At 41.3% G+C, this 25,647-nt stretch overlaps 1 protein-coding gene across 1 annotated transcript in view; it reads left to right on the top strand.

Annotated features, from left to right (window-relative positions):
- LOC8036104 (vacuolar protein sorting-associated protein 16 homolog) overlaps positions 1-21,904 on the top strand; it is a 36,048-nt gene extending 14,144 nt beyond the window's left edge. The window contains 10 exon segments of the mRNA XM_029966911.2: positions 6,604-6,738; positions 7,606-7,714; positions 9,879-9,946; positions 9,948-9,974; positions 10,667-10,771; positions 11,819-11,896; positions 13,879-14,048; positions 17,511-17,607; positions 17,693-17,796; positions 21,596-21,904. Coding sequence (XP_029822771.2) covers positions 6,604-6,738; positions 7,606-7,714; positions 9,879-9,946; positions 9,948-9,974; positions 10,667-10,771; positions 11,819-11,896; positions 13,879-14,048; positions 17,511-17,607; positions 17,693-17,796; positions 21,596-21,740 — 1,038 coding nt within the window. The 3' untranslated portion in view covers positions 21,741-21,904.
- The last annotated feature ends 3,743 nt before the right edge of the window (positions 21,905-25,647 follow it).

Genomic DNA, 25,647 nt, shown 5'->3' with positions numbered 1-25,647 from the left:
TTTTTCATTTCGTGTTTATTTTTTTATGTTTTATTGGTATGAATAAAAGAGTCATACATTGACAATCGGCACAAAAAAAGAGATAAAGATCTCATCGCTTCTGGCTCAGAACGGTCATCTGCTATTGCCGAGATAGAGGGAAGCGCCATGGAGAACCTTGCAGAGAGCTTCCAACCGCTCGATTGGGGTCACGGAATTTATACGCCACATTTGCAATATGAGCTGCGAGGAGGTGCCGAAAGCGTTGAACGTCTCCACCTTTCCTCCTGCTTTTCTCCTCGCCATACAAAAATGCAGTGCATGTGCACTTGCGACCAATCTCCACAGGAGGCATCTACGAGAGCCACTAAATGAGCTGCGCTTAGAGTATCGGCACTCCGTTCCCTGAACATTATAGTGAGCGCCGCCATTTTGGGGCTTGTGCAGAGCAGGCGCAACTGCCGACCGTCACGATTCAAAGGTGCGACTTCCTCAGCCTTAGATTCGGTGTTGGGAAGCTCATGTAATATGGACTCTCTTTGTAGCGAACTGTTTAAGCATTTGTGGAGGCCAGAAAGACGTTTCCTGTGATTTCAGATAAAGCTTCAGATAGCTGGCAACCATGATTTTAAGACACAATATGGCCAAGTGTCGTTACTCTGAAGTGTAGCTTATTTAGTGGCACTAGAATCTACCATTAAACTGCAAATGCTCCCAATGGTTTGGACCCTCTCTTCAATTTAGGCTCTCTAGGTGCCTGCCATCTTACGTGCTGCCATCCGGTGGCTGTTGTGCCAACCAGACGCCTTCGTTAGTAGATGGCAGCCATAGGTAGGGATTCCAGGCTCTTGATTTCCAACTTTTTACTCTGGTAAGCTTGCTCAGTGAACATTTGATAGACTTGATGCGCACTCTTCAGCCACCGTTGTACAAATTCTTAGCTCGATATGTTCAGAAACCGATTTATGCGGTTTCTTCAAACAGTCATCGATCCCCTTGACTCGTGCTGTAGAATGTGATAAGTGATAAGTGACCTTACACTGGGTCCAAAACAGGAAAGCAAGAAAGTCATAGTATTAATTGTATAAGAAAACGTCTGTGTTTGTCTGGGCAGCTGCAAGTGCATTGAAAATGTAGTTCCTGAAATTCCTAGCTCCTCAGGTTGATTTTGTAAATAAGACTCGTTATTTTAACGCAGAATGTGTTGTACATCTAGCTTCTAGACACTTCCTGTAACATACCTGCTCTGTAACAGAAGAGCGTCGCACAAGTGCTACGTCTGCGTTCAGCTGGAAGTCCTATCCCCTCTGATTGAACATGAGTTCCAGCCAAACACCGATGCAGCACTCGTGTCCAATTTGTGCCCCACGCTGGCCTCTGGTGAGACTACGACCTTGTTATTTAGAAGGTGGTGAGCAAGTGTGCTCGCACATGTGGTGAGAGAGTGTGCAGAAGGTGAGTGGGAAAAGAACAGGCACGTGCTTCGGCAGAATCGGGTAGACGCGAAGTAGCAGGGTCAGAGCTGGGGTACTGCTCAAGATGGGAGCTTACTGCTCCACTTTCGCCAGAGCGCTAGGCTTGGCAGGGCTTTCTCTCGGAGACGGGACGTCTCCGAGAGATGACGATGGTTCAGCGATGTTCATGCTGCCGGGACACAAAATGGGTAGCAAGCTTGTCTGTGCAGCATCACTGCAAAGTGGCACACCATGCATTCCGTTTTGCCACTTCCTTTACACGATGATGGGGGAAGGGGGTGAATATCTTCTTTATATCTGTCGCGAACTCGGTGTCCACATGTTTATAGGGTGGTAAAGCCATCGTGCACAGTTTATGTGGCTGGAATAAGTTCAAAATTTTGCAGCGACTTCTGTCAACCTTTTCTGTCCCACATTTTACAGCAATAAGCTGTTAGTGGGCCGTTCCCCCGGTTTTTCGATGGCGTGAGCGTGAACAAATTCAGGTTCTCCGCTTAATTTTGAGGAAAAATTGATGTCACGTCACCTATGCACCAATTGAGTTTCCCCGCTAAATTTGCTGGGAAAATTGATGTCGCGTGACCTGTGCACCCATTTAGTTTCCCCTCTATATTTGGTGAGAAAATTTATGTCAAGTGACCTATGCACCAATTCAGTTTCCCTGCTAAATTTAGCAAAAAAATTTACATGTGACCTATGCGCCAATTCAGTTTCCCTGCTAAATTTAGCAGAAAAATTTACATCTCGTGTCTTATGCACCAATTCAGTTTTTGCACTAAATTTGGCAGAAAAATTTATGTCACATGACCTATGCACCAATTCAGTTTCCTTGTTAAATTTGGCAGGAAAATTGATGTCACATGATTTATGCACCAACTCCGTTTTCCCGCTAAATTTGGCGGAAATATTGACATCACTTCACCTATGCACCAAATCAGTTTCCCCGCTAAATTTGGCGGGAAAATTGATGTCACGTCACATATGCACCAACTCAGTTTCCCCGCCAAATTTAGTGAAAAATTTTCGTCATGTGACCTATGGACCAATTCAGTTTCCTGGCTAAATTTGGTAGGAAAATTGATGTCACGCGACCTTTGCACCGATTCAGTTTCCCCGCTAAATTTGGAGGGAAAATTGATGTCACGTGATTTATGCACCAACTCCGTTTTCCCGCTAAATTTGGCGGAAATATTGACATCACTTCACCTATGCACCAAATCAGTTTCCCCGCTAAATTTGGCGGGAAAATTGATGTCACGTCACATATGCACCAATTCAGTTTCCCCGCTAAATTTGGCGGGAAAATTGGTTTTACGTGACCTATGCACCAATTCAGTTTCTCCGCTAAATTTAGCGGAAAATGTACATCATGTGACCTATGCACCAATTCAGTTTCCTCATTAAATTTAGTGGGAAAATTGATGCCACGTGACTTATGCACCAACTTAGTTTTCCTGCTAAATTTGGCGAAAATATTGACATCACGTCACCTATGCACCAAATCAGTTTCCTCGCTAAATTTGGCAGAAAAATTGATGTCATGTGACTTATGGACCAATTCAGTTTTCCCACTAAATTTGGCAGGAAAATGTATGTCACATGACCTATGCACCAATTAAGTTTCCCTGCTAAATTTAGTGGAAAAATTGACGTCACGTCGCTTATGCAGCTATTTAGTTTCCCCGCTAAATTTGGCAGGAGATCACGTCACCTATGCACCAATTCAGTTTCCCCACTAAATTTGGCGGGAAAATTGATGTCACGTCACCCATGCACCAATTCAGTTTCCCCACTAAATTTGGCGGGAAAATTTATGTCATGTGACCTCACGTCACGGGGCCTACAGACCAAACTCAGGTTTACCGCTAAATTTAGCAGAAAAATTGGTGTCATGTGACCTATGCCCCAATTCGGTTTCCCCGCTAAATTTAGCAGAAAAATTTACATCATGTTACCTATGCACCCATTCAGTTTCCTCACTACATTTAGTGGGAAAATTGATGTCACGGGACTTGACGTCACTGGACCCACAGACGAATTCAGGTTCCTCACGAAATTTAGCGGAAAAATTTGTCACATGTCCTATGCACCAATTCAGTTTTCTCGCTAAATTTAGCAGAAAAATTGGTGTCACGTGACCTATGCCCCAATTCGGTTTCCCCGCTAAATTTAGCAGAAATATTTACATCATGTGACCTATGCACCCATTCAGTTTCCTCACTAAATTTAGTGGAAAAATAGACCCTTTCCGGAATTCAGTCTGGCCACTTTGATCACTATCATCATCATCTGAAAACGGCATATCTGCTATACTAATGGCGGCCCTCTGTTTACTGATAAAGGAAGAAGTTTAAGATGCTGCTAAGCAGATGATTCGAGGCTTATACATTCTAGATGTTGGCGCGGCGTGAAGCAGGAATTGGACGCAAGAGCTGCGTAAGCATTCATTTCTAACTCGGTCCCAGTCAATCTGTTAGTAGCACTCACTCGGCTTCAAAGCCCCTTGATGTACACAACTCTATCAAGGCGTCTATGTGGGTTGGCGCTTCGTTCCGATTGGCTGCATTTGTTTCGCCATCGACACTAAAAGAGATTGAAAAATAATTGTAGTGAAGTGCACATTCTCGTTTACTGTTGACCTTTAAAAGTGACGGTGCCCCATAAAATACTGCAGACCGCAGGTTCATTGCCGCCATTAGTATAGTAAAAGATAAACTGCCATTTGAGTCACCAGATGGCACTGAATTCCGGAAAGGGTCTATTGATGTCACGGGACTTGACGTCACTGGACCCACAGACGAATTCAGGTTCCTCACGAAATTTAGCGGAAAAATTTGTCACATGTCCTATGCACCAATTCAGTTTCCTCGCTAAATTTAACAAAAAAATTGGTGTCACGTGACCTATGCCCCTATTCGGTTTCCCCTCTAAATTTAGCAGAAAAATTTACATCATGTGACCTATGCACCCATTCAGTTTCCTCACTAAATTTGGTGGGAAAATTGATGTCACGGGACTTGACGTCACTGGACCCACAGACGAATTCAGGTTCCTCACGAAATTTAGCGGAAAAATTTGTCAGATGTCCTATGCACCAATTCAGTTTCCTCGCTAATTTTAGCAGAAAAATTTACATCATGTGACGTATGCACCCATTCAGTTTCCTCACTAAATTTAGTGGGAAAATTGATGTCACGGGACTTGACGTCACTGGACCCACAGACGAATTCAGGTTCCTCACGAAATTTAGTGGAAAAATTTGTCACATGTCCTATGCACCAATTCAGTTTCCTCGCTAAATTTAGCAGAAAAATTTACATCATGTGACCTATGCACCCATTCAGTTTCCTCACTAAATTTAGTGGGAAAATTGATGTCACGGGACTTGACGTCACTGGACCCACAGACGAATTCAGGTTCCTCACGAAATTTAGTGGAAAAATTTGTCACGTGTCCTATGCACCAATTCAGTTTCCTCGCTAAATTTAGCAGAAAAATTTACATCATGTGACCTATGCACCCATTCAGTTTCCTCACTAAATTTAGTGGGAAAATTGATGTCACGGGACTTGACGTCACTGGACCCACAGGCGAATTCAGGTTCCTCACGAAATTTAGCGGAAGAATTTGTCACATGTCTTATGCACCAATTCAGTTTCCTCGCTAAATTTAGCAGAAAAATTTACATCATGTGACGTATGCACCCATTCAGTTTCCTCACTAAATTTAGTGGGAAAATTGATGTCACGGGACTTGACGTCACTGGACCCGCAGACGAATTCAGGTTCCTCACGAAATTTAGTGGAAAAATTTGTCACATGTCCTATGCACCAATTCAGTTTCCTCGCTAAATTTAGCAGAAAAATTTACATCATGTGACCTATGCACCCATTCAGTTTCCTCACTAAATTTAGTGGGAAAATTGATGTCACGGGACTTGACGTCACTGGACCCGCAGACGAATTCAGGTTCCTCACGAAATTTAGTGGAAAAATTTGTCACGTGTCCTATGCACCAATTCAGTTTCCTCGCTAAATTTAGCAGAAAAATTTACATCATGTGACCTATGCACCCATTCAGTTTCCTCACTAAATTTAGTGGGAAAATTGATGTCACGGGACTTGACGTCACTGGACCCACAGGCGAATTCAGGTTCCTCACGAAATTTAGCGGAAGAATTTGTCACATGTCCTATGCACCAATTCAGTTTCCTCGCTAAATTTAGCAGAAAAATTTACATCATGTGACCTGTGCACCCATTCAGTTTCCTCACTAAATTTAGTGGGAAAATTGATGTCACGGGACTTGACGTCACTGGACCCACAGACGAATTCAGGTTCCTCACGAAATTTAGTGGAAACATTTGTCAGATGTCCTATGCACCAATTCAGTTTCCTCGCTAAATTTAGCAGAAAAATTTACATCATGTGACCTATGCACCCATTCAGTTTCCTCACTAAATTTAGTGGGAAAATTGATGTCACGGGACTTGACGTCACTGGACCCACAGACGAATTCAGGTTCCTCACGAAATTTAGCGAAAAAATTTGTCACATGTCCTATGCACCAATTCAGTTTCCTCGCTAAATTTAGCAGAAAAATTTACATCATGTGACCTATGCACAAACTCAGTTTCCTCACTAAATTTGGTGGGAAAATTGATGTCACGTGACCTGACGTCATGGGACCTACAATCAAATTCAGGTTCCCCGCTAAATTTAGCAGAAAAATTGATGTTGCATGAGCTGCGCACCAATTCAGTTTCCCCGCTAAATTTGGCAGGGAAACACATCACAACCTTAAAATAATTTATTCATCAAAAACGTATTGTCTCTAGCTTAATGCAACGTCATTTTAATATCAGATCACCGTATGGCGCACGATCGGCGCAATGTCAATCGATCGTCATCATCTTATCATCGAATAAGTAGCATAGCTGGGATGGTCGCGCAATTTTTTTCCTGTGCATGTCTAAAATATTTTTCAATGCTATCTTTTTTTTTCTTTTTTTGGTATGACTCCAGCTATCTTTGCTACCCAAAACCCACTGGCAATACATAAAAGCAAGTTTCAAAAATCCACAGCCAGCCGAAGTCAGTTTAGTGGAGTTCCTTGGTTATGGCAGTGGCAACAACAGTTGCAATTTCAGGTGGCACAAATGCACGTTCCCACGGACGAAGTAGCAAGAGCCATCTCGCAGAAGCTGGAGTCATCGCCTGGGATACTCTACTCTGAAATTGCGAGAAAGGCGGTGCAGTGTGGTCGCAGGGACCTTGCCGTGAAGGTGAGAACTTGGGGCATACTGGCTTTCGCTACCTTGCGTAGCATTTCATAGACTTCTTTAATGGACAAGTTAGGCCAGGAGTGAAACTTTATAACTTCAAAAGATACATATATGGTGGAGGGATAGGTGCAAAATCATGTACCTCTCTTTTTGCTGCACTTGTGTCTTTTGGCAGTACTATACCTCCTTTTATTTAGTAATCAGCTTACTTTACCCAGTTTTATCAGGGGTATTGCTAGGCTGCCTTTGCATGCATCTTTTAGGTTTGTGAACATGTGTTAACTTGAACATGTGTTACAATGAATTTCGAGAAAGACGAATGCAGAAGAGAGTATTCAGCATAGTGTTGCAAAGCGTCTGCAAGCCAATACACAATTCATGCTACAGAAGTATGACTCAAATAGGCTCAAACTCCCAGCATTACTAGTCAGATCTCTGGTGCAATATTGTAAAGTAATGTCTCTATATTTCTATGTAGTTGTGTGGTGGTGATACCTAATGGCACAAACTGTTAGTACGTAGTTGCAGTAACTAAAAGATTGAGGCAGGTAAATTGTTGCATCTTAGATATTGCAATATGGCCCTCATTCATTGGAGTAACTGCAGCAGGTCTAGGTGAGAATGTGACAACAACCAGGGTATAAATACCATATAAAAAAGGATGAATTAACTTTCAGCACAAAGAAGAAGGGAAGTGTGACTTGTCACGGGTGTAGTTATATCATGTTTTCTTTTGAAGCCAACTGTTTAGTGTGTGTGTGTGTATTCACTTTAACTATGTATATGGGCTATGTTCTGGTGGCAGCAGTGGCTTTCCTTCATCTCAAAATAAAACAGACCTGATATGAGTGAATTTTTCTATGACAGCTTCTGGACTGTGAGCCAAGAGCCTCAGAGCAAGTGCCTATACTGATTGAGCTGGGTAAAGAGGAACATGCACTTGTGAAGGCCATTGACAGTGGAGACACCGACCTGAGTATGAATTATTTTCCTCTGGCTTACCATAGAATACCGTGCATCTGCCCATTCCGCACTAGGCGCACACCCCCAAAATTTGAAGCATCTGAAAAAATATGCACAGTACATATATGTCTGTAAAATTGACGACCTCACATGCGCCCATCCCCTATTTTTTCGCGATTATCTTCAAATTTTGAGTAGGCGCTTGTTCGGTTTTTACGGTATGTCTGCTTAAAAGCTTTGGAATTTTGGAGAAGAGGACAGTTAAGAAGGCGCGGAAGATACGAGCAGGCGAGTTTGTGAGGAGCGCGCAGATCAAAACGGGTTTGGAATCTGGCAAAGGCAGTCGTCATACTTTTGTTTCCACATCTTGTGCCCAACGTGGGGCCAGATGTTGTCTGCCTTGCTGCTGGTTTATTGAAATCTTAGCATATTATTCCTTCCTGTACCTTCAGCCATTGATTACACCAAGTCCTCCTAATCATTGCTTGATTTTTAGTTCTGACAATTGGATGATTCTGAAAATGATATGTTTTATGGAATGCAGACCAAACTTTTTCTGGAAACTCTAGGCATCACACAGCTAAAAAAAAGTTGGTGCTGTATATTAGTCATTTTAGAGTTTATAGAGGTATGATTTTAATTAGATATCTCTTGACCATAACCAAAACTTCTGAATAGGTAATTTTTGGAAAGACATAAGGTTTGTTCAGTGTTTGGTCGACTGTTTGAGCTCTAAAGGTATGACCTTTGGAATGCAGCTCAGAGGTTTTGGCTTCATGTTAGTTGTTGCTGCCAAAGATTCACGCAGATAAATATTTCAAAAAGTGACTTGTATGTTGTTTTAGATAATGCTCAGCAGGTGCCTCATTAAAACTTTCTATTTATTTTTACAAATTAAAAAGTTATGCAAAGCTTGCATAAAAAGGTTCTTTGGCTGTAACCTGTACGACACCAATCTTATTTTTTTGTGTGTGTGCGCATTGTGTAGCTTTGCAAGGAAATGGCATGCGTTTCATGAAATACCCTGTATAGATGTTCCTCTTAAGGTCCTATCTAACAAGGCAAGCAGATGCCACGTGAATGCACAGGCACCGAAGAAACAAATGAGCAACCACCATTATTTTGTCACATAGCACTAGATAACAGCGATAAACACTTGATCATTGCTTTGGCATCAACATTCATATGTGCACATTTTATTTACTGTTGTAACATGCAAGAAGTATTCTCTTCATGCATTGCCATTTCCTTTGCCCACGAGTGTGCCTGTCTGGAGCCGGTCGAATCTGCTATGAATAATTTGGAAAGATTGCCAGGTGCAATCATAGTACATGATCAGGCAAGCCTCTGCGCTCAAGAGCCTCACCAGCGCTCGTAATAACTTCAAGCGCTGCACGTGAAAAAAAAAAAAAAATTGTTTCTTGCAATAAACATTTTTGGGCAAAAAAAAACGTTGTGAGGTTATTTGAAATAGAACTCATAAAACAAAATTGTGGACAGGTAGGTTCGCTTCACTCGAGTCAAATGATGACGGTCAAATGTTTGCGCAATCTGCAATGTCACTCTAAGGTGGATATTACTTGAACAAGCTATATCATCAACTTTGCACCTTCAGTCTACAAGAGTAACATTGTGTTACAATCCTTATTATAGCTTTGTGCATTCCAAAACTTGCTGTTCAAGAGGAACGGTTAGTAAAAGATGTGGAAAACTACCGTAAATTATGTATACTGGTTCACGACGATGGTGAATTTCGCATATTGCAGCAACTTAGCCTATGAACCTAGAAGTCGCGAAATTTCATTCGACAAAACACTCTGAAAAGCGGCACTTCAAAATAATTTCCATATTTTATGCCTTAAATATTAGGCCTGTGGAGAAACAATAATTCACAGAAGTCTTCTATTTCAAATTGTTTTCAATCATAATATCTTCTTTTTTATTAAAGCACATGTCAATTTTTTTAGAGTTAATAGCATGTCAAACTTGCACTTGAGGTGACACATTATTTTGGCATGTGACCCCTATTATAGAGGGCTTCAGGCAGCTGAGCCACAACGAATCTTCTTGGGAACCACATGTGTCTCATGGACCTGAGTTTGAACAGCCCCCTGCCACAGGAAGTGCTAAATTTTAATTATTGTCTTAATGGGAAACTTGCTGCTCATTGATTGCAGTCTACACGGTCATGTTGAAACTCAAAGAAATGAAGTCTTCGGACTTCGACCTGACAATCCGTCAGTACCCCCGTAGCCCTGGCCCTGTATCTAAAGGTACAGTTCATTTATTATATTACTTTTTTTTTAGAATGCTCATTTATTTGTAGTGTAAGGTAACTAGCTGCTTGTTTCTAAAAATAGGGGTTAATAAAAAAATTAAGCAATCACAAAAACATAACATGCTCGAGGTGCCGTTGGTGTGTTGTAGAAACGCTCGAGCTGAGGAAAATATGAGCGATGGTACAGAAGTAATGTCTCCAAATTATTGCCTCATAAAGTATAACATATTTATTAACGACATAACAAAGATTATTGTTCACAGGGATTATTGTTCATGTTCACCAACGTTCAGTAAGGCCTGTATTATTATTTTCTTTTCTTTTTTTTTTTATCGCTGAGTAAGATGCTTAATTTCGGTTCTGTAACGGTGTTGATATCGACTTCGAAGGTTGTTGCATACAGTTACAGTTCATCATCAGTTAAAAAATGGCATATTTTGACTCGTTTTGTGGCCCAAACAAGGTTTTACCACCCCTTGTACATTTTTAAACATCCTTTGCATGTGGAAGGTACAAGCGTTGTACACTGGGTTAGCTCTGCCTTTATATTTTCTTCCGTAGGCTAATAACTGTATAATAAAGCCAATAGTGAATAGTCAGCCACGCTGAGCGGGAGAGACAGTTCTTAAGTTTAGCATTGTCATGAGCATGTACTACGGTAGTGGTCTTTTTCCTCCTGAAATTCAGTTGTGCAAGGAGTGGGACCTGCAAAAATTGGAAGCACTGTACGATGTGGGAGACAACTTCACGGGAGTTGCAGAGTGCAAGATCATGGAGAGCTACAGGACTCCGGTATGATTTTTTAAAAGCACTTTTGATGGTTTCGAAGTGTCTCAGTAACTTTTGATATAGCCTCGTGTTGCCTGATAAAAATGCTTTGTTTGACTGAAAATGTTCTGTATTCGCACCTCAAGTAATAACTAAGATGACAGTTGTCAAAAATCGCATATTACAGTAAAACATTGTTAAGAGCAACTAACTCAGAAAGGACTCCTGGGTAACAAACAAATAGGATCCATTTAGCTAGTCTTGGGTAAAAGTCACCTGCTTTCAGTAGGGTTCTGATAAGAGAAGCATCTGATATCCGATTGAGAGGGTTCATACAGGTAAAGCAGTTCTACTATATTTGTCATGATGCAGTAGCTAGATTTTTCTAGTTCTTACAAAAAGTATGATGCCTGTAGAATGTGCAAAATACTTTTCTCTACGGCACAAAAAAACTTGGCAAGTGTCTTCACACATTTTCAATTAAATCATACCTTCAATATGTGGGAACTTTTGTCTGTTTCTAGACATATAAAAGAAGTTATCATGGTCACTATTGTAATCGATTTTGGAATATCTCCCTATAGCAAGGAAAATATTGAACGTTAAAAAATCTGAGAATTTCAGCTGCCTCACAAATCTTTTTGTCTAATAAACTCATAATTACCAAGGTTAACTAAACAATAGGAGAGCAAAACATTACAGTTTGTTACTTTCTTGAATATTTTTATTTTGCGTGTTTAAAAGAAAGTTTTTATTGTTTTTTTTTTAAACTTGGAGTAAACAATAATTGAAAACTGCACTATTTAGCATTGAGCTGTAAAGTGCTTGTTGTAATAAATAAGGAGGAAACCTGCAAGCCAGTTTCAGTTAAATTTTATTTATCTCATTTAATTATTTCCTAACTGCAAAACCTTGCATTGAGTGAAAAATGATTAAGTGCCAAACCTGTGTTGTATAAACTGGGGTCAGTCTATGGATAAAATTTATTTTACAAAGCTCATGTTGGCTTTTTAACTTCGTTGCTTCTTTTTACTGTGAGCCCCCAAAAAAGGCTTTTTGGTGATTTTCTAGCGTGTTGAGCAACGTCTGGCCTTATTACAAGCTGCGGCAACGAAGTACAGGCAAGCGAAAAATGACTTCTGTGCAACGGTATGTTTGCATTCTTGCCTTATTTTCCTTGCTACCTAGTGCATCTGTCTGTGCAAAATGCTGCCCCAGTACTCTTTTGACCTTGGTGACTGCCGCCGATGTAGGTCCTTTATTTCTTGCGCATATTCCAATAACTAACATTCAACGAATAGATAGTGTCTTTCATTTGCAACTTTTCGACATGAATTCAGGTCTGTGCTGGTACTGTCTGTTGCGTTATCCCTCTTTTTATGTTTTTTTTTTTTCTATCTCTGTTTAAGCTTAAGTTATGTCAACCTTTCTCCCTTCTTTCAGCAACTATAGTAGCACGTGACAGCCCGAAAGCGAGATTGCACTGCAACATACTTTACTCTTATGGGTTATATAGTTATTTTTTGATTTGGAAAATGCAGCAGGCCATTTAACCAGGCCTCTGTATAATTTGAACGCAAAAGTGGGCATGAAATAAAACAAAAAAATGTGGTATAATAATATTAATATTGCTACGAAGAAGGGGAATCTTTATTTAATCATGAATTAAAACCGACAAATATAATGTTTCGGTTACGGTTACGGTTTCCTGTTGATATTGGTTTCGTTTCGGTTTTTTACGGTTCCAGTTACTGGTTACACATTCCTGAAAGCCATTCTCTTTTCGGTTTCTCCAATAATTTGTTTTATTGAAATGCTAGACAGCCGTTTTATAATAAACGGTTCAAAGTGGTCCGAGATATCCAACAATGGGGCGTTCACAATAACAATAACTCAAAAACATCTTAGTACTTCTAATTGGTCAAAAGTTGCACACGTTTCTAGCTCCGACACTTGTTCACTACATCTATTTGTGTTATATAGTTTGATACCCAAGCATACATGTTACATGCATACATACTACTCGGGAATCATCACATTCTATATAATAAAAATAAACATTGCTACTTTGTTGTTCAGAGGCATTTGTAAACAATTATCAAAAAGCTCCCACTGGGTGCTGGAGGAACCATTCGCACCTTCTCATCACTATATCATTATAGTTTGAACTTTGATGCAACCTAAGATATGCAGAAGAGGCTTCGCCCACACTGAAGGAAAGAACAGAACTAGAGCCCTTTTCTAGTAAAATACTGCTAAGTGGAATAAAGTAATAAAATTGAGAGCTGGGTCACATTGGTCGGCCATCGCACACTCGAGGCAGCACCGCCATCTCCGCCGCCTCGCCGGCCCCACGATATGCTACAGCCCTCGAGTACTTCGACAAAGCAAGATTGTGACTTGGAGGAGGGGGGGGGGGCTACTTGGGGGCCTTCATTCTGCTGCCCTCTGACCTGGTGGGTAGGACTTGCGGCACTGCAGGCCCTCTTGGCCGTAGGTTCCGGGGGGGGTCCCTGGGCTTTTTTGAGAAACTTGAGAGTCTTGTTCCCAGTACAAGGCTACTCCTGAAAGCCCCCCCCCCCTGAACAGCATGGCAAACCCCTCATCCTCTCTGTTCTGGGCCACCATCTAGTAAAGCTCTGGCACTATCCTCGTGATGGCGCACTCGGATGGCTGCTCTTCGAGCGCTTGCCAGAATTAGTTGTTTAGATAGTAAAATATAGCCATCCATTCAAAATACAAGCGTGTGATTGTCATTAGCAGATATTGTTCATCATGTCTAACCTATATCCAAATGTGAGAGGGGTATATTCTAATTTTCATGTCAGTACCCCTTTAATCAGGGTAAAAGTCTAACTGCCATGACAAACTGAAAAACACAACCGGCAAGGATAGACAACTACAGCCTTTCAACCTCTGCAATTGGAAAGAGGCAGATTTTTCAATAAGAAACGAGAAAGGGGAGAACTAAATGAGAGAGAAAGGAGAGGAGAGGGTGACACCTTTGACCTTGGGGAAATGCAGGTCATTTTTGGTTTCAGAGATTTCAGCTCTTTTTTAAACAAAACGTGGAAAGGGATAGCCATGTTTTTTGCCGCTTTGACAATATTATATGCTTCGATTTTATTCAGCAAACAGAGGACCAACTGCGCCTGATGAAACACCAGCTGAAGTATGAAGGCAGATTCAATGACAAATTCGACGGCCTGTCTGTCCAGCAGACAATGCGGCGCCTTATGGAGATCAAGGAGATGAAACTGGCTGAAGATCTTTGCAAGGAGTTCAAGGTCCCTGAGAAACGGTAATTGGAGCAAAAATTTGTCTGATGATAGTAGCATCAGATAGGTCCTGCAGGACAAAATCTTTTCAGGAGCATCTAACTGGAGCATAAATTTGGGTACTAACTGTCTTTCTTGAGAAAGAAGCTAAATCTCATTTGATCTCTTCCTTCAGAGGTGGGGTATTACGTTGTGGCCTCTGGCATTGCTTCCTTCAGAGGTGTGGTAAATGTTGTTGGGCTTCTGGGATGGATTACTGAAGGTATATTATTTTGAGGGTAGAGGGTGATATATGTTTATTTTTCTCACAAGTTAGCGCTGCCATAGAATACCGTGCACCTGCCCATTTTACATTAAGTGCCCATATCCAAATTTCTAAGATCTGAGAAAATATGCACACTACAATTATCTGTAAAATTGTTGACCGGACAAGCGCCCATCCCCCATTTTTTCTTGATTATCTCTAAATTTTGAGTGGGCATTTGCCCGGTATTTTGCAGTATATCAAATACAAGTGCGAGATTAGAGGTCTGCACAATTATAGACCAACCTCTGTACCTTAAGTTTGCCATTAAGAAGGGTCCAGGCTGGGCCTGGCCTTTGCAGTGACATTACAGAGCAGTTCAAGGCAGGCCAGGCACTTCTTTTGGCATAGAAATAATATCTTGAAATGCTGTTTTAGAGGGCAAAGGACTCTCCAAACTAGTGGTGGTGCCTAATCTGTGCTAGGGAAAGCTTTTAAAATACCTTCCCCTTATCTTCTCTGAAAAATGATTTAATCAATAATTTGTTCTTTAGGCGAACTTCGTGCAAGCAAGTTTACATTTTCAGAATTTATTTTTAGTTTATTCGTGTGAGTAATTTTATGAATGTAATGTCTATTTCCTTAGCTGCCAGTGCATGAACTGGTGATAAGGAAAGTATGCAGATATATCACTTGTGGTCCACAAACCACAGTAGACCATCCCAAAAAATCCCAAAAGGCCTCGCAAGAATCCCAGACTACACTGCATATCGTAGGAAATTGTGGGACGGTTTGGACGTACGCTCAGTTTGACACTTGATAGATCCTGTAGCTGGCACAATCTGTTTCTGCTGTGGAGAGGGGACAGACTATTACCATTGTGCACCTGGGAACATGCACTTGATGTCCAATTCTAAACTACATGCAAACCAAAGACTGGAAGTATGCATTGAATTTTTTTTATTAAATTAAATATGAACTGTTGCCAAACATGGCATGTGGACATTTGCACTGACAGTAGTGACTGCCAAGACATTCCAAACTTTCTTCCAGTCATAGAAGTGCCTACTAATGCATGCTAGCAGGAGCTGGATGCATGTATATTCAAGATCATGTAATCAGTGCACAGAAATTTAGTGCTACAAAAAATCAGTGGTGGTGACATGTTACCAGTCAATAGTCATAGAAGTTTGGGGATTGCAGGCTGAAAGATTTTTAAATCTCTAATCTAAACAGTCGCCGAAAATTTAAAATAATTTCTCTTCTTGGTTAATTCACGTGTCAAACATTTATAATCAGATTCTACATAAATCTAATCGACGACTTCAGACATTTCACATTTCTGCAACATCGTCCCCGTGGAATGCAATTTAGTAATACTGTAAACGACTTCATTTTTAGGTGCCTATTTTTTTGCGAATTTCACAATCTGAAAAATAGTGCTAAAAATCCATCACGCAAATATATCACCTCATGGTAACGAGCAGTATATTGCATATTGGTCCAAACCATAAAATGTTCTGTATGCAAAATATTCCCAAAAACCACACTGCAAAAAGTTTGTTAAATTTTGAGCCCGCAAAGATAGAAATTGCTTACAGTATGTATTTGTTCTTGATTTCTATTAACAGCCAAGAATATCTATGCTTTGGCACAGCAACATTATATTATTATTGGGAATGCTATTACAAAAATCGTACATGGTTCCCATGTTTGATCATCAGTGATAGACAACTCTGCTGTTTTCCTCCGGCCAAAGAGCCTCAACCAGGCAGGCGTGAAGGTGTACCATGATCTTCATGACACTTTTCCAGATCACACTTCACAAATTCAGTTGCTTAAAGTTCTCAATCTGAAGTCTTGCCAAGTTCTCAAGTCTTACCATATAACATGGTCAACCAGGTGAAACATTGTGGAATCTGCCTGGCTACGCGCCGTAGCCAGCTAGCTTCGATCACCATCATTTGTTACAGTTTTTTCTTGAAGCTTTATGTATATGCTAGCTGCTGCAACTGTGTAGAGAAATCTACACAGTTGGTGCACTGCAGAAAGATGGTGCAGTTCACTTCAAAAAGAGTTACAATGCGATCAGCAAGCACGTTTGCCGTATTGTTCAGTGATGGTGACGTATTCAGTGCACTCAAACACTTGGATACCCATCAAGAATCAATTCTGTCGGTGTGATACTGGTCTTACAGGAAAGTGTCACAGGTGTAACACACATTTTGGTTGATCACAAGTTGCCCTTTTGAAGTGCGTAAGTATGTGAGCAGCGTGTTACTGTGTTCGTGACTTGTACCAACTGCAGGTCACTGAAGTGATATTATGTGGTTGAGAAAAGAGAAATAGTTTGAAACCCTTGGGTGGATGAAAAATAAGTTCTGTATACTTCGTGTGAAGCTTTAGGTAGTTGTAGAAGGAAGGCTACAGGTGGGAACTTGCATCTGGCAGGCGCTTCTGCTCGTACAGTCCAGACATATTCAAGGCAAAGAGAATCCACTAGCAACCTTTGCCTTGTTCCACTGCAATTTCAAACTGAGGTGCTGGTTTTCTGAGAGTTAAAGGGAAGCTCTTTTGTTATGGCTAAAACATTTATGGAACCATGGTAGAGAGCATAGTATGATATCTTTAAATGCTCTATGTAGCAAACATATTGCTTCAAGATTACACTTGGTGCAGGTTATGCATGCCAAATTTTTGAGCTGTTGTGGTCACATCCACTACATCGATTCTTGATAATTATTGGAATGTTCGAGAGCACATGCGAGCTACACCACCACTTGACAATGCATTAAACACAGGCATTGATTGCACTGCATGTGTTTTTGAAGCAAGTTGTGCTGCCTTTCTGCAGTGTTGTGCCTTCACAGAACCTTTGCCAGGCCCTCAACAACCACAGCTGCTAGGATGCACACGCAGTTGCGAGAAATCTTGCATTCATAGCTTGGGGACACAATCCAAACAATAGTCATGAAGGTCAGTGGGGTGCACACTGTCATGTGCTGATTTTCATCACCTCTACCACTTTCACACGGTTGGCATTATCATTATTATTGTTTGATTCCCTGTCCCACCATTTTTAAATGCTGTATTATTTTCCGAGCTTTACTCCAGGGTCTGTAGGTCACAGGGTAAAAACTTTTGAAGCACTGCTTAGAGTTTCCTGCTGAGAGGCGAAAGGAATCGGATCTTGGGTTGTTAGTCTGATTTCATATTGGCATTCTACTCATTTATCCTCCAGGTTCTGGTGGCTCAAGTTGTCAGTGCTTGCAGAAGGAAACCAGTGGATAGAGTTGGAGAAATTTTCAAAGTCGAAGAAGTCACCTATAGGATACGAAGTAAATAGCTTGTCTGGCCCAAATTTTACTCTATCTTTTTGTGAGGCAGAAAAGTACACCTAACCCATGTTTCATACTATTACAGCCCTTTATTGACATCTGCCTAAAATATGATAACAAGTATGAAGCGATGAAGTACCTTGCCAAAGCAAAAGAAGAGAACAAAGTCAAGTACTTTGTGAAGCTTGGGTAAGTTGGAATCACTGCTGAAAATCTTATATATTTGCATTACAAGCATTTACTTACTAAGGAAGTATAATTTGAGGCAGCTTGGGAAAGGTACAATTGATTATTTCAACAACTTGGGAAAGGTACAATTGATTATTTCAGAGCACTCGAAGCAGCACATACGTATTTACTCGCATAATGAACACACTTTTTAGAGCGCATTTTTAGGCGCCAGTTTTCGGCTTGAGTAGCGTCGTTGTCGGCGAAATAGCGCGGTGCACCATGGGACACGTGACGTCACTGGTGACGTCACTGATGATGTCATCAGTGACGATAACGATCACGTCACAAAAACCACCAGTGACGTCATCGTGATAACGTCATCGTCACTGATGACATCATCGTCACTGATGACATCATCGTCACTGATGACATCATCAGTGACGTCACTTGGAGAAAAAATTCCCCGCTAAATCTAGCGAAAAAAATTTCCCCGCTAAATTTAGTGGAAAAAATTCCCCACTAAAGTTAGGGGAAAAAATTGCCCCGCTAAATTCCCGCCAAATTTACACAGTGCTCTCACCAAAGGTGCGCATTTTCTGCGACTTGCGTTAAGCACACGTCGATCCACACCCATCTTAGTAGTGGGGGACTTTCCACCTTCTCCCCTTAGTACCCTTCCCTCCTCCTCCTCAAGACCTGCGATCTAATTCGGCGTTGTAGGGGATTGTAAACATCTTTCATTTATTTTTCTGAAAAATTGACCTATATGGGGGGGGGGGGTTTATTATACGGAATAAATTTTTGTATTTACACTTTGCACAAATGTGATTTTAGGTGCCAATATTACATGGCAGGGTACTGTAGCACGTCTTCACTGGCGGAGGCGTGCCCATGGCTGGTCGTAGGAGTGCCACTGTAATCATGCTCTATAAATTGCAAACCTTTTTAGGGCGCTTTTGGTGTGCCTTGTGCTGAAGAAAAAGCGCCCTACGAAGCGCACTCAGCACGGGGAGCAATGCGACTCTTCTTAGGCCTAACCACTTTCACTCACTGTCCGGAGGCAGACCACAGACGACGGCGTGTTTGTTCAATAGGAGAAGAATGTCCAAGGCTGGGCAATTCCTCTACCCAAGCTTCGTCAAGTGTGCGCGCCGCTCGGTTTCACGGTTGATCACTTCCTCAACTATGCACCTGCGGCCGCTTGCAGCCATTATGAGAGCGGCTTGGCTTGGCTTGACTTGGCCTGACTGCTTGGCGGCAAAAGAAAATGGACTTTGTGGCTGGCTAAATTGGATGCAATTGAGACTCGCGGAGCCGAAAATTGGAAATGCGTTCATTACGCGAGGGAAAAAAAAAGTCTAAATATTGGTACCCGTTTTGGGGGGTGCGTTTATTATGCGAGTATGTTCATTATGCAAGTAAATACGTACTGCTGACTTTCTTGTCACTGCCAATATGACACATCATTGGTCGGGCCATGAGGCATGTTCAGCGCACTGTAATTCGTAGCCACACAAATTTGTGCTTTTTTACAGTCTAAGTGGGCTTGCTGAATACCCAAAATAAATTTGCAAGGCAAAATAAATTAAAGATTAGGTTGTGAAAATTGTCTCAGAATAGACTTCCTCATTCCTTGCTGGCCTCTTCTCTGTCTCCTTTCTAATCATATGCAGTGTTGTCAAAGTAATAGTTAAAAATATTTAAAAGAAGTAATATTGGAAAATTTACAAAATCCAAAAGGCAGTTGGCTTTTTTTTTTATTGTATGAATTGACATTATAGCTTTATAAACATGTATTTCTTTAGGCTCGCAAGAGCCAACTATTTAAACAACTGTAAGCGTCGAAGACTGGTGTGTATTTTGTATTTGTAAACCATAGATTGTTTCAAAAATATCCAACGACTGCATGCTTTTAAAAAATATCCAACTGCATGCAGGCACCTTGGACAGTGTTTGAGACCACCTACTAGGGATTTGTAGACTGCCACTTCATTTTGGAGCCACCAAGCTGGCCTTAGTTGCAAATGAAGTTTCAATTGCTCGTCCTCGGCCAAGCACTTCTCTGTCAAACTTGTTTGGTCACAGTATATTTGGCGAGACATCAAAAATAAATTGGAGCGAGTATGATATTTGTGCTACTGTTACACTAGGACAGTAGGCCTGTTAAGCATGCAAGAAAGTCCAGCTTGATTCAGTGTAAGTTGAGGTCTCACTGTGATGGAAGTGCTATGCCATTAGCACCTTGCACCAAAATGCCATTTTTGTTAAGAATTGTACTGCACCTGTGCCGAGATGGGCTTAAAGCAGAGAAGTTAATATTGTATTATTGGTTGACTCTAATATTTAGCAAAGTAGAAGGAGAGGAAAATTGTATAAATACGAATTTTACTTGTCTCTACTGTAATTTGTTTAGGTCAGAGCATAGTCAAAGGTGCGAACACATACAACCACAAACACACATACTAAATGCACAAGTCACAGGATATTTGCTGCACTTGATTTGTTTTACGCGACGAAAGAACACATACAAGGAGATGACGAATGCCGCGATGTTGCGCTTTAATGCTGCGAATCAACCAACCAGAGTGGATGATGCTGGGCATCAACCGCTCTGGCTGGTTGATGCGCTGGCTGGTTGATCGCTGATATCGTCTAAATTTCCAGACGATGTCGTCGATGTCAGGAACAAAGAGTCCTGAGAAAACTTTGCAGAATAATAGGATTGCTGATTGTGGCTACTGTGATAAAACAAAACCAGGTTCCTGTACTCCTGATAGATCCCTTGATTGTTATGTCCGCCACTTGCGTTCGTTTCGTGGCTGCAGAGTACTGTGGCAGTTGCACCGCTCACGTCAACCTCTGCCTCTCACCAGCGTATGTGCATCGAGCTTCACCGCTTTGCACCAAAGTGCTAGGAGCAGCGACTGACTTGGGGGAGCGCCAGGCTTAGTGCAATAGGCACTCTAACTATGCTCGAAATTATTACAGGTCGACCTTCTTTGTCCTAATTGTAAGTTAATCTCTAACCTAAAAAAAAAAAAAAGAAACAGCAGAGAAAGAAGAAAACACGAGTATATATATATATATCTGAATGAATACGGTAGTTACGGTAGTTCCCGTGCAGCTGTCAATCGAAAGACCAGCAAACATTGGCGCAACCCTGGTTCCTACGCCGCTAAAAAGCAGTGTCACCTTCAGAGCACAAGTATAATATTTATAATACTTTGGGGTGGTGGTTTTTTCAGCTTATGATGTTAGAGTCTCGAGTTTGGTAGGTTCATTAAACCTACGGGATGCATTTTTGTTGGTAGACGTGTTAGCAAATATGCTGGTTCTTGCTGGCATTTTACAAAAATTTACAGGCTTTAGCGAACTACCGAGTCTAAAACAAAGATGGAGAGAGGATTAATCCCAACAAAGTGTTGTGCTGTGATTCGCTTTTCAGCCATTTTTCAATACCCATTGTAAATGAAACCTACTCCAAGTTTTTTTCACGAACGGTAGTAAGTAACATGCTCGAGTATCATCAGAGAGTAACCCTTGATTACTATCATAAATGAACTCATTCAGAGATGCAATCACTTTTTTATGTTCAAGTGATTTGCTAACAGATGTTGCTCCAAAAGCGTCAGTTCCTGCTCCCAACCAATATTTTGCCTGCCACAGAACCTGCTACAAAAGGTCAAATGCCGCTTCCATCACTGGGTCTCACCAAAGGGGTACAGGTGCAAACATAGACACTGCTCTGCATCTCATGGTCAAAACATACATGCTTTTGCCAGCACAGTTCTACAGAGGGATCTCTGCTTGGTTTCAGTAACTTGGATGAAGCGGCCAAGTTTGCCTTTGAGCAAAAAGACGAGAATGCACTCAACTTTATCCTGAGCAAGTGCACCGCAGCCAACCGAGCAATCAGCGAGAAGATTTCCACCATGAAGCAGCAGCTTGGTGGCAAAAGATGAAGGCATACATAAAAGGTTGACTTAGCCATTGTTGTAAATAGTCTTTGTATACTGTTAACAATTATTTTTTTTAATTTACTGTTCAATAATAAATGCGAAAAAATGTATACAAGGCCTTTGCATACTTTGTTTGAAGCAATAAAAGTATGGCAAATTTGTTTGAAGAACTCGATTTTAATTGAGTTTGTCAAAGTGCCAGAGGTTTCTTGAGAATCAGCTTGTATCTTCACTTTGGCCGACCCTATGCAATATCCAGACTCTGTGTGCCTTGTTTCTATTATCGGGTCTATATACTAAAGAAATAAATAGCAAAAACATATAATTCCTTTATTTTACAACAAACAATGTTGGAGGAGGCAAGAGAAAAAAGCTGTTCAAAACAGCTTGACTGGTCTCGAGCCCCCCAAAAATCCAGCAGCAGTGGATATAAAAGGCTCAAAACAAGGAAAGAAGATTTGTTCAATTACTTGCAAAGATGAAACTTCAGATGGGAAGATATTGTTGAAGGGGTCATGAAATTATTTTACAGCGAAGCTGTTATACGCTAGGGTCTGGGAAAAAATGTGTCCTCACATGTCGACAGAAAACTCCTCATTGGTCGTGGCAAGTAGAAATAAATAAAAACGAAAAGAGGGGGCAACCAGCGTGGGTCAACCTTCCTTGGCATCATTAGCTTTCTTGAGGCGGAACCTCTATCTGGCCCCTGCTGCGACAAAATTACTTGCCTATAAAACAATAATTCGACCCAAACTTGAATACGCAAGCGTTGTGTGGAATCCAGATCAAAATGATCTAATATCAAACCTAGAATCCATTCAAAACAAAGCTACCCGGTTCATCCTAAATGATTACTCTCCACGAAGTAGTGTCTCCGCCTTAAAATCAAGACTTGGTCTCGCTTCATTAGCCACACGGCGCAAAATTAACCGCATGTGTTTCTTCCATCAAGTTTACCATAGTAATTCACAGTTCAGAAATATTTATTGTCAAAAAGCCCATTATATTTCTTCTCGAAACGACAACACATGCAAACTCTTTCAATACCGCTCCCATAATAACTCATTCATGTTTTCTCCCTTAATAATATGTATTACAGAATGGAATAACTTGCCAGATCATTTTGTAACCAACTTAGATATTACGGCGTTTCAAGAAATGTGCGCGCTTTTGTTCAATGAGTAGGGAACGTCTGTTTGTGTATATATATATCTTGTTTTCTTTTGTGGTTAGACGAGATGTGGTTGTGTTCGTGTTCTTACGTTATGTTTTATATTGTATTCCCATTTATTGCCACCCCCCTCATGTAATGCGTCCTCAAAAGACGCCCTTGAGGTAAATAAATGAAATGAAATGAAATTAGATACTGAGGTCCTGATCCTTTATCATCTCTAGGCATCGTCCTCAAGGTCGTCCTAGAAGTCGTCCTCGAGGTCATCCTTGAGAACGTCCTCGAGGTCGTCCTAGAAGTCCTCCGAAAGGTCGTCCTTGAGGTCGTCAGAGTGGACTTCCAGACGTCCTCGAGGTCGTCCTAGAAGTTGTCCTTGAGGTCATCCTCGAGGTCGTCTTAGAAGTGGTCCTTGATGTCGTGCTAGATGTTGTCCTCTGGGCATCGTCCTAGATGTCGTAACGATAACAGCTTCGCTGGTTCTCCATCTTCACGTGAAGTGGAAGGGCTCTACAATTTTTTCAGCTTCTTCCTTCTTAGCTTTTCTCCTCAATTTAAAAGCAAAATGAGAAATCACGTGGTCATGACAGTATTTCACCAAATGCAACGAATCCAAGCTTCCACTGCGTTTTTTTAAGCAAGTCATGAAATTTCATCAGCAAGTGATGGCAAATGTCATCATGGCACTCATTGGCCACAAACCCAAATATTCGTCGACAGATTGATTATTGACGAGTGCATACGTCCAAGTGACGCAGGGCTTGTGTCCAATGCGCGCGATAGGGTCGGCTGATGTGTTTTGAGTACCATGGATGTATCGCAGTGAAAAAGCGGAGAGCTTTCGAAAAAAAGAAAGGTGGTGCAAAATCGTATGCTATATTTTCAAACTTTCGTACCAAAGAGCAGGCTCTTGACTTTCTACCCTCTTCCTTTTGGCCCACTAAACAATATGTGATTAGCAAAATCCCAATCTAGAATCATTTATCCCAGCCCAAAATTAATTTCGTGGCCCCTTTAAAGGGATACTACGAAATTTCGGCGCTTATTTTTAGGTCTATTCGTGTTCAACGGAGCAGTATCGCATCAGACCCCAATCTCTTGTTGAAAAAGACAAGCAAAGAAATTTTAAAACAAATTAAACGATTAGAAAGAGCACCTAGTGGATGTCGCCAACGCCTCGTTTGTAATGCTCATCTAGGAACCTTGACAAGTAGCGACGATAACTGTCTTGCCTTTGGCCACTACGAGAGAAGAGGGGAAGGAGGAACTCCCCTCTCCCCGACTCTCTTTTGTGTGTCCCAGATGTCTGTCCCTCTTCATGATTATAGAAGATTAACTCGTCACTCAAAATTCATACAAAAGCAGCTTTGGGCTTAGTTACAGTGGCCCGATCGATTGCTGGCGTGCTTCGGTGGCTGGAACGGCTGGGACAGTGGTTTTAAAATGGGGGCTCGTGAAGGAATTCTAGGGGTCCGTGAAGCCCTGCCCCACCAGTCAAGCCTGGCAATAAAAGTTGCCTTTTTTCAGATCGAGAAGAACTGTTTCAGTTTTCGGGCAAGTTATCTCGCATGTATGTCAGGAACAGAGGTCTACTTCACACTAGCCCTTAGTTCTATTCATTTATTAAATCATATTTAACCTATACTTTCGCCTCCCCTCGCCACAAACGGGGTCCTCCATCATCCCCGCCGATCCACAAGTGGTCCGCGAAGCATCAATGGTTGAGAACCACTAAGCTAGAACATCCTCTCATTGTCAGTCTCGCCGCAGCTTTGCTCGTCCTGAGACAATCTATGTCACGATTGCAATGGATGTCACGTGCTCTCCGTTGGCTGCTCTCCGAGCGCTTGCCAGGGTGGGCCATTTCTAACGAAAAATACAGCCACCAGGCTCACAATACAAAAGTGTGATTGTCATTTATAGATATTGTGGATCATGATCAGCCTATTTCTGAACACGACGGGTATATTTTAAATTTTGTTGAAGTATAGAAAGACCTGGCCAAAGTCTCGTTTTTGTATGAAGCTATTAAACGACGCAAGAGGAGGGTCCCTGCTCGTGTTAGTTTGCACCTGCCCATTCCTTGTGGTGGTAGTGTCAAACTTTATTAACAATATGACGCCCTGTCTGGCGCTAAGTTGTGAAAATTATTGGCAAGCTTACCTCAGCAGCCAACAATCAGATCTTGAGTTGGCCGATCATGTCAACATTTTGCTAGAAAACAATGCATGTTGCTCTATGGAAATCTTTTGTGATGTGTGATGTCATAGCGCTTTAGGCTGAATAAAGATTATTATTATGATTAAGTAATGTGGATGCACAGCAGACTTGAGTAGCTTTATGCCATGTTAGTAAATTGTCGTACAAGTTGTTATTGATGCAATAAAACTGTGAAATAGACAAATGTCACCATTTAAGTGGAGGCCCCGAATGAGCCCTCCCCACAACACTGCTGGTTTTTATTGCATTCTTTTAATTTTACAAGAAAAACCAGCACCTGCTTGTTCATGCTAACGATGTAGCACTTCTTACTTTTGTTTGTTGATGAATGAGCTCACCAGTAAATTGGCTTTTGAATTGGGTGCCCTACACCTCTCCCAAGCAACAATAAAGGTTGCCGGAGGAAGTACATGCTTTTTTAAGTCATTACAAAGTCAACCTAAATCATTACATATCCTTTCAAATGCTTACATTGTTTTGCTAAGACTTGCAAAGTGTGTAAATACAACAACAAAAAAAACC

Source organism: Ixodes scapularis, unplaced genomic scaffold (genome assembly GCF_016920785.2).
Source record: "Ixodes scapularis isolate PalLabHiFi unplaced genomic scaffold, ASM1692078v2 PGA_scaffold0__279_contigs__length_252992795, whole genome shotgun sequence".
NCBI lineage: Eukaryota > Metazoa > Arthropoda > Arachnida > Ixodida > Ixodidae > Ixodes > Ixodes scapularis.
Note: the sequence above shows the minus strand (reverse complement) of the source record. Positions and strands in the feature narration are given on the sequence as shown.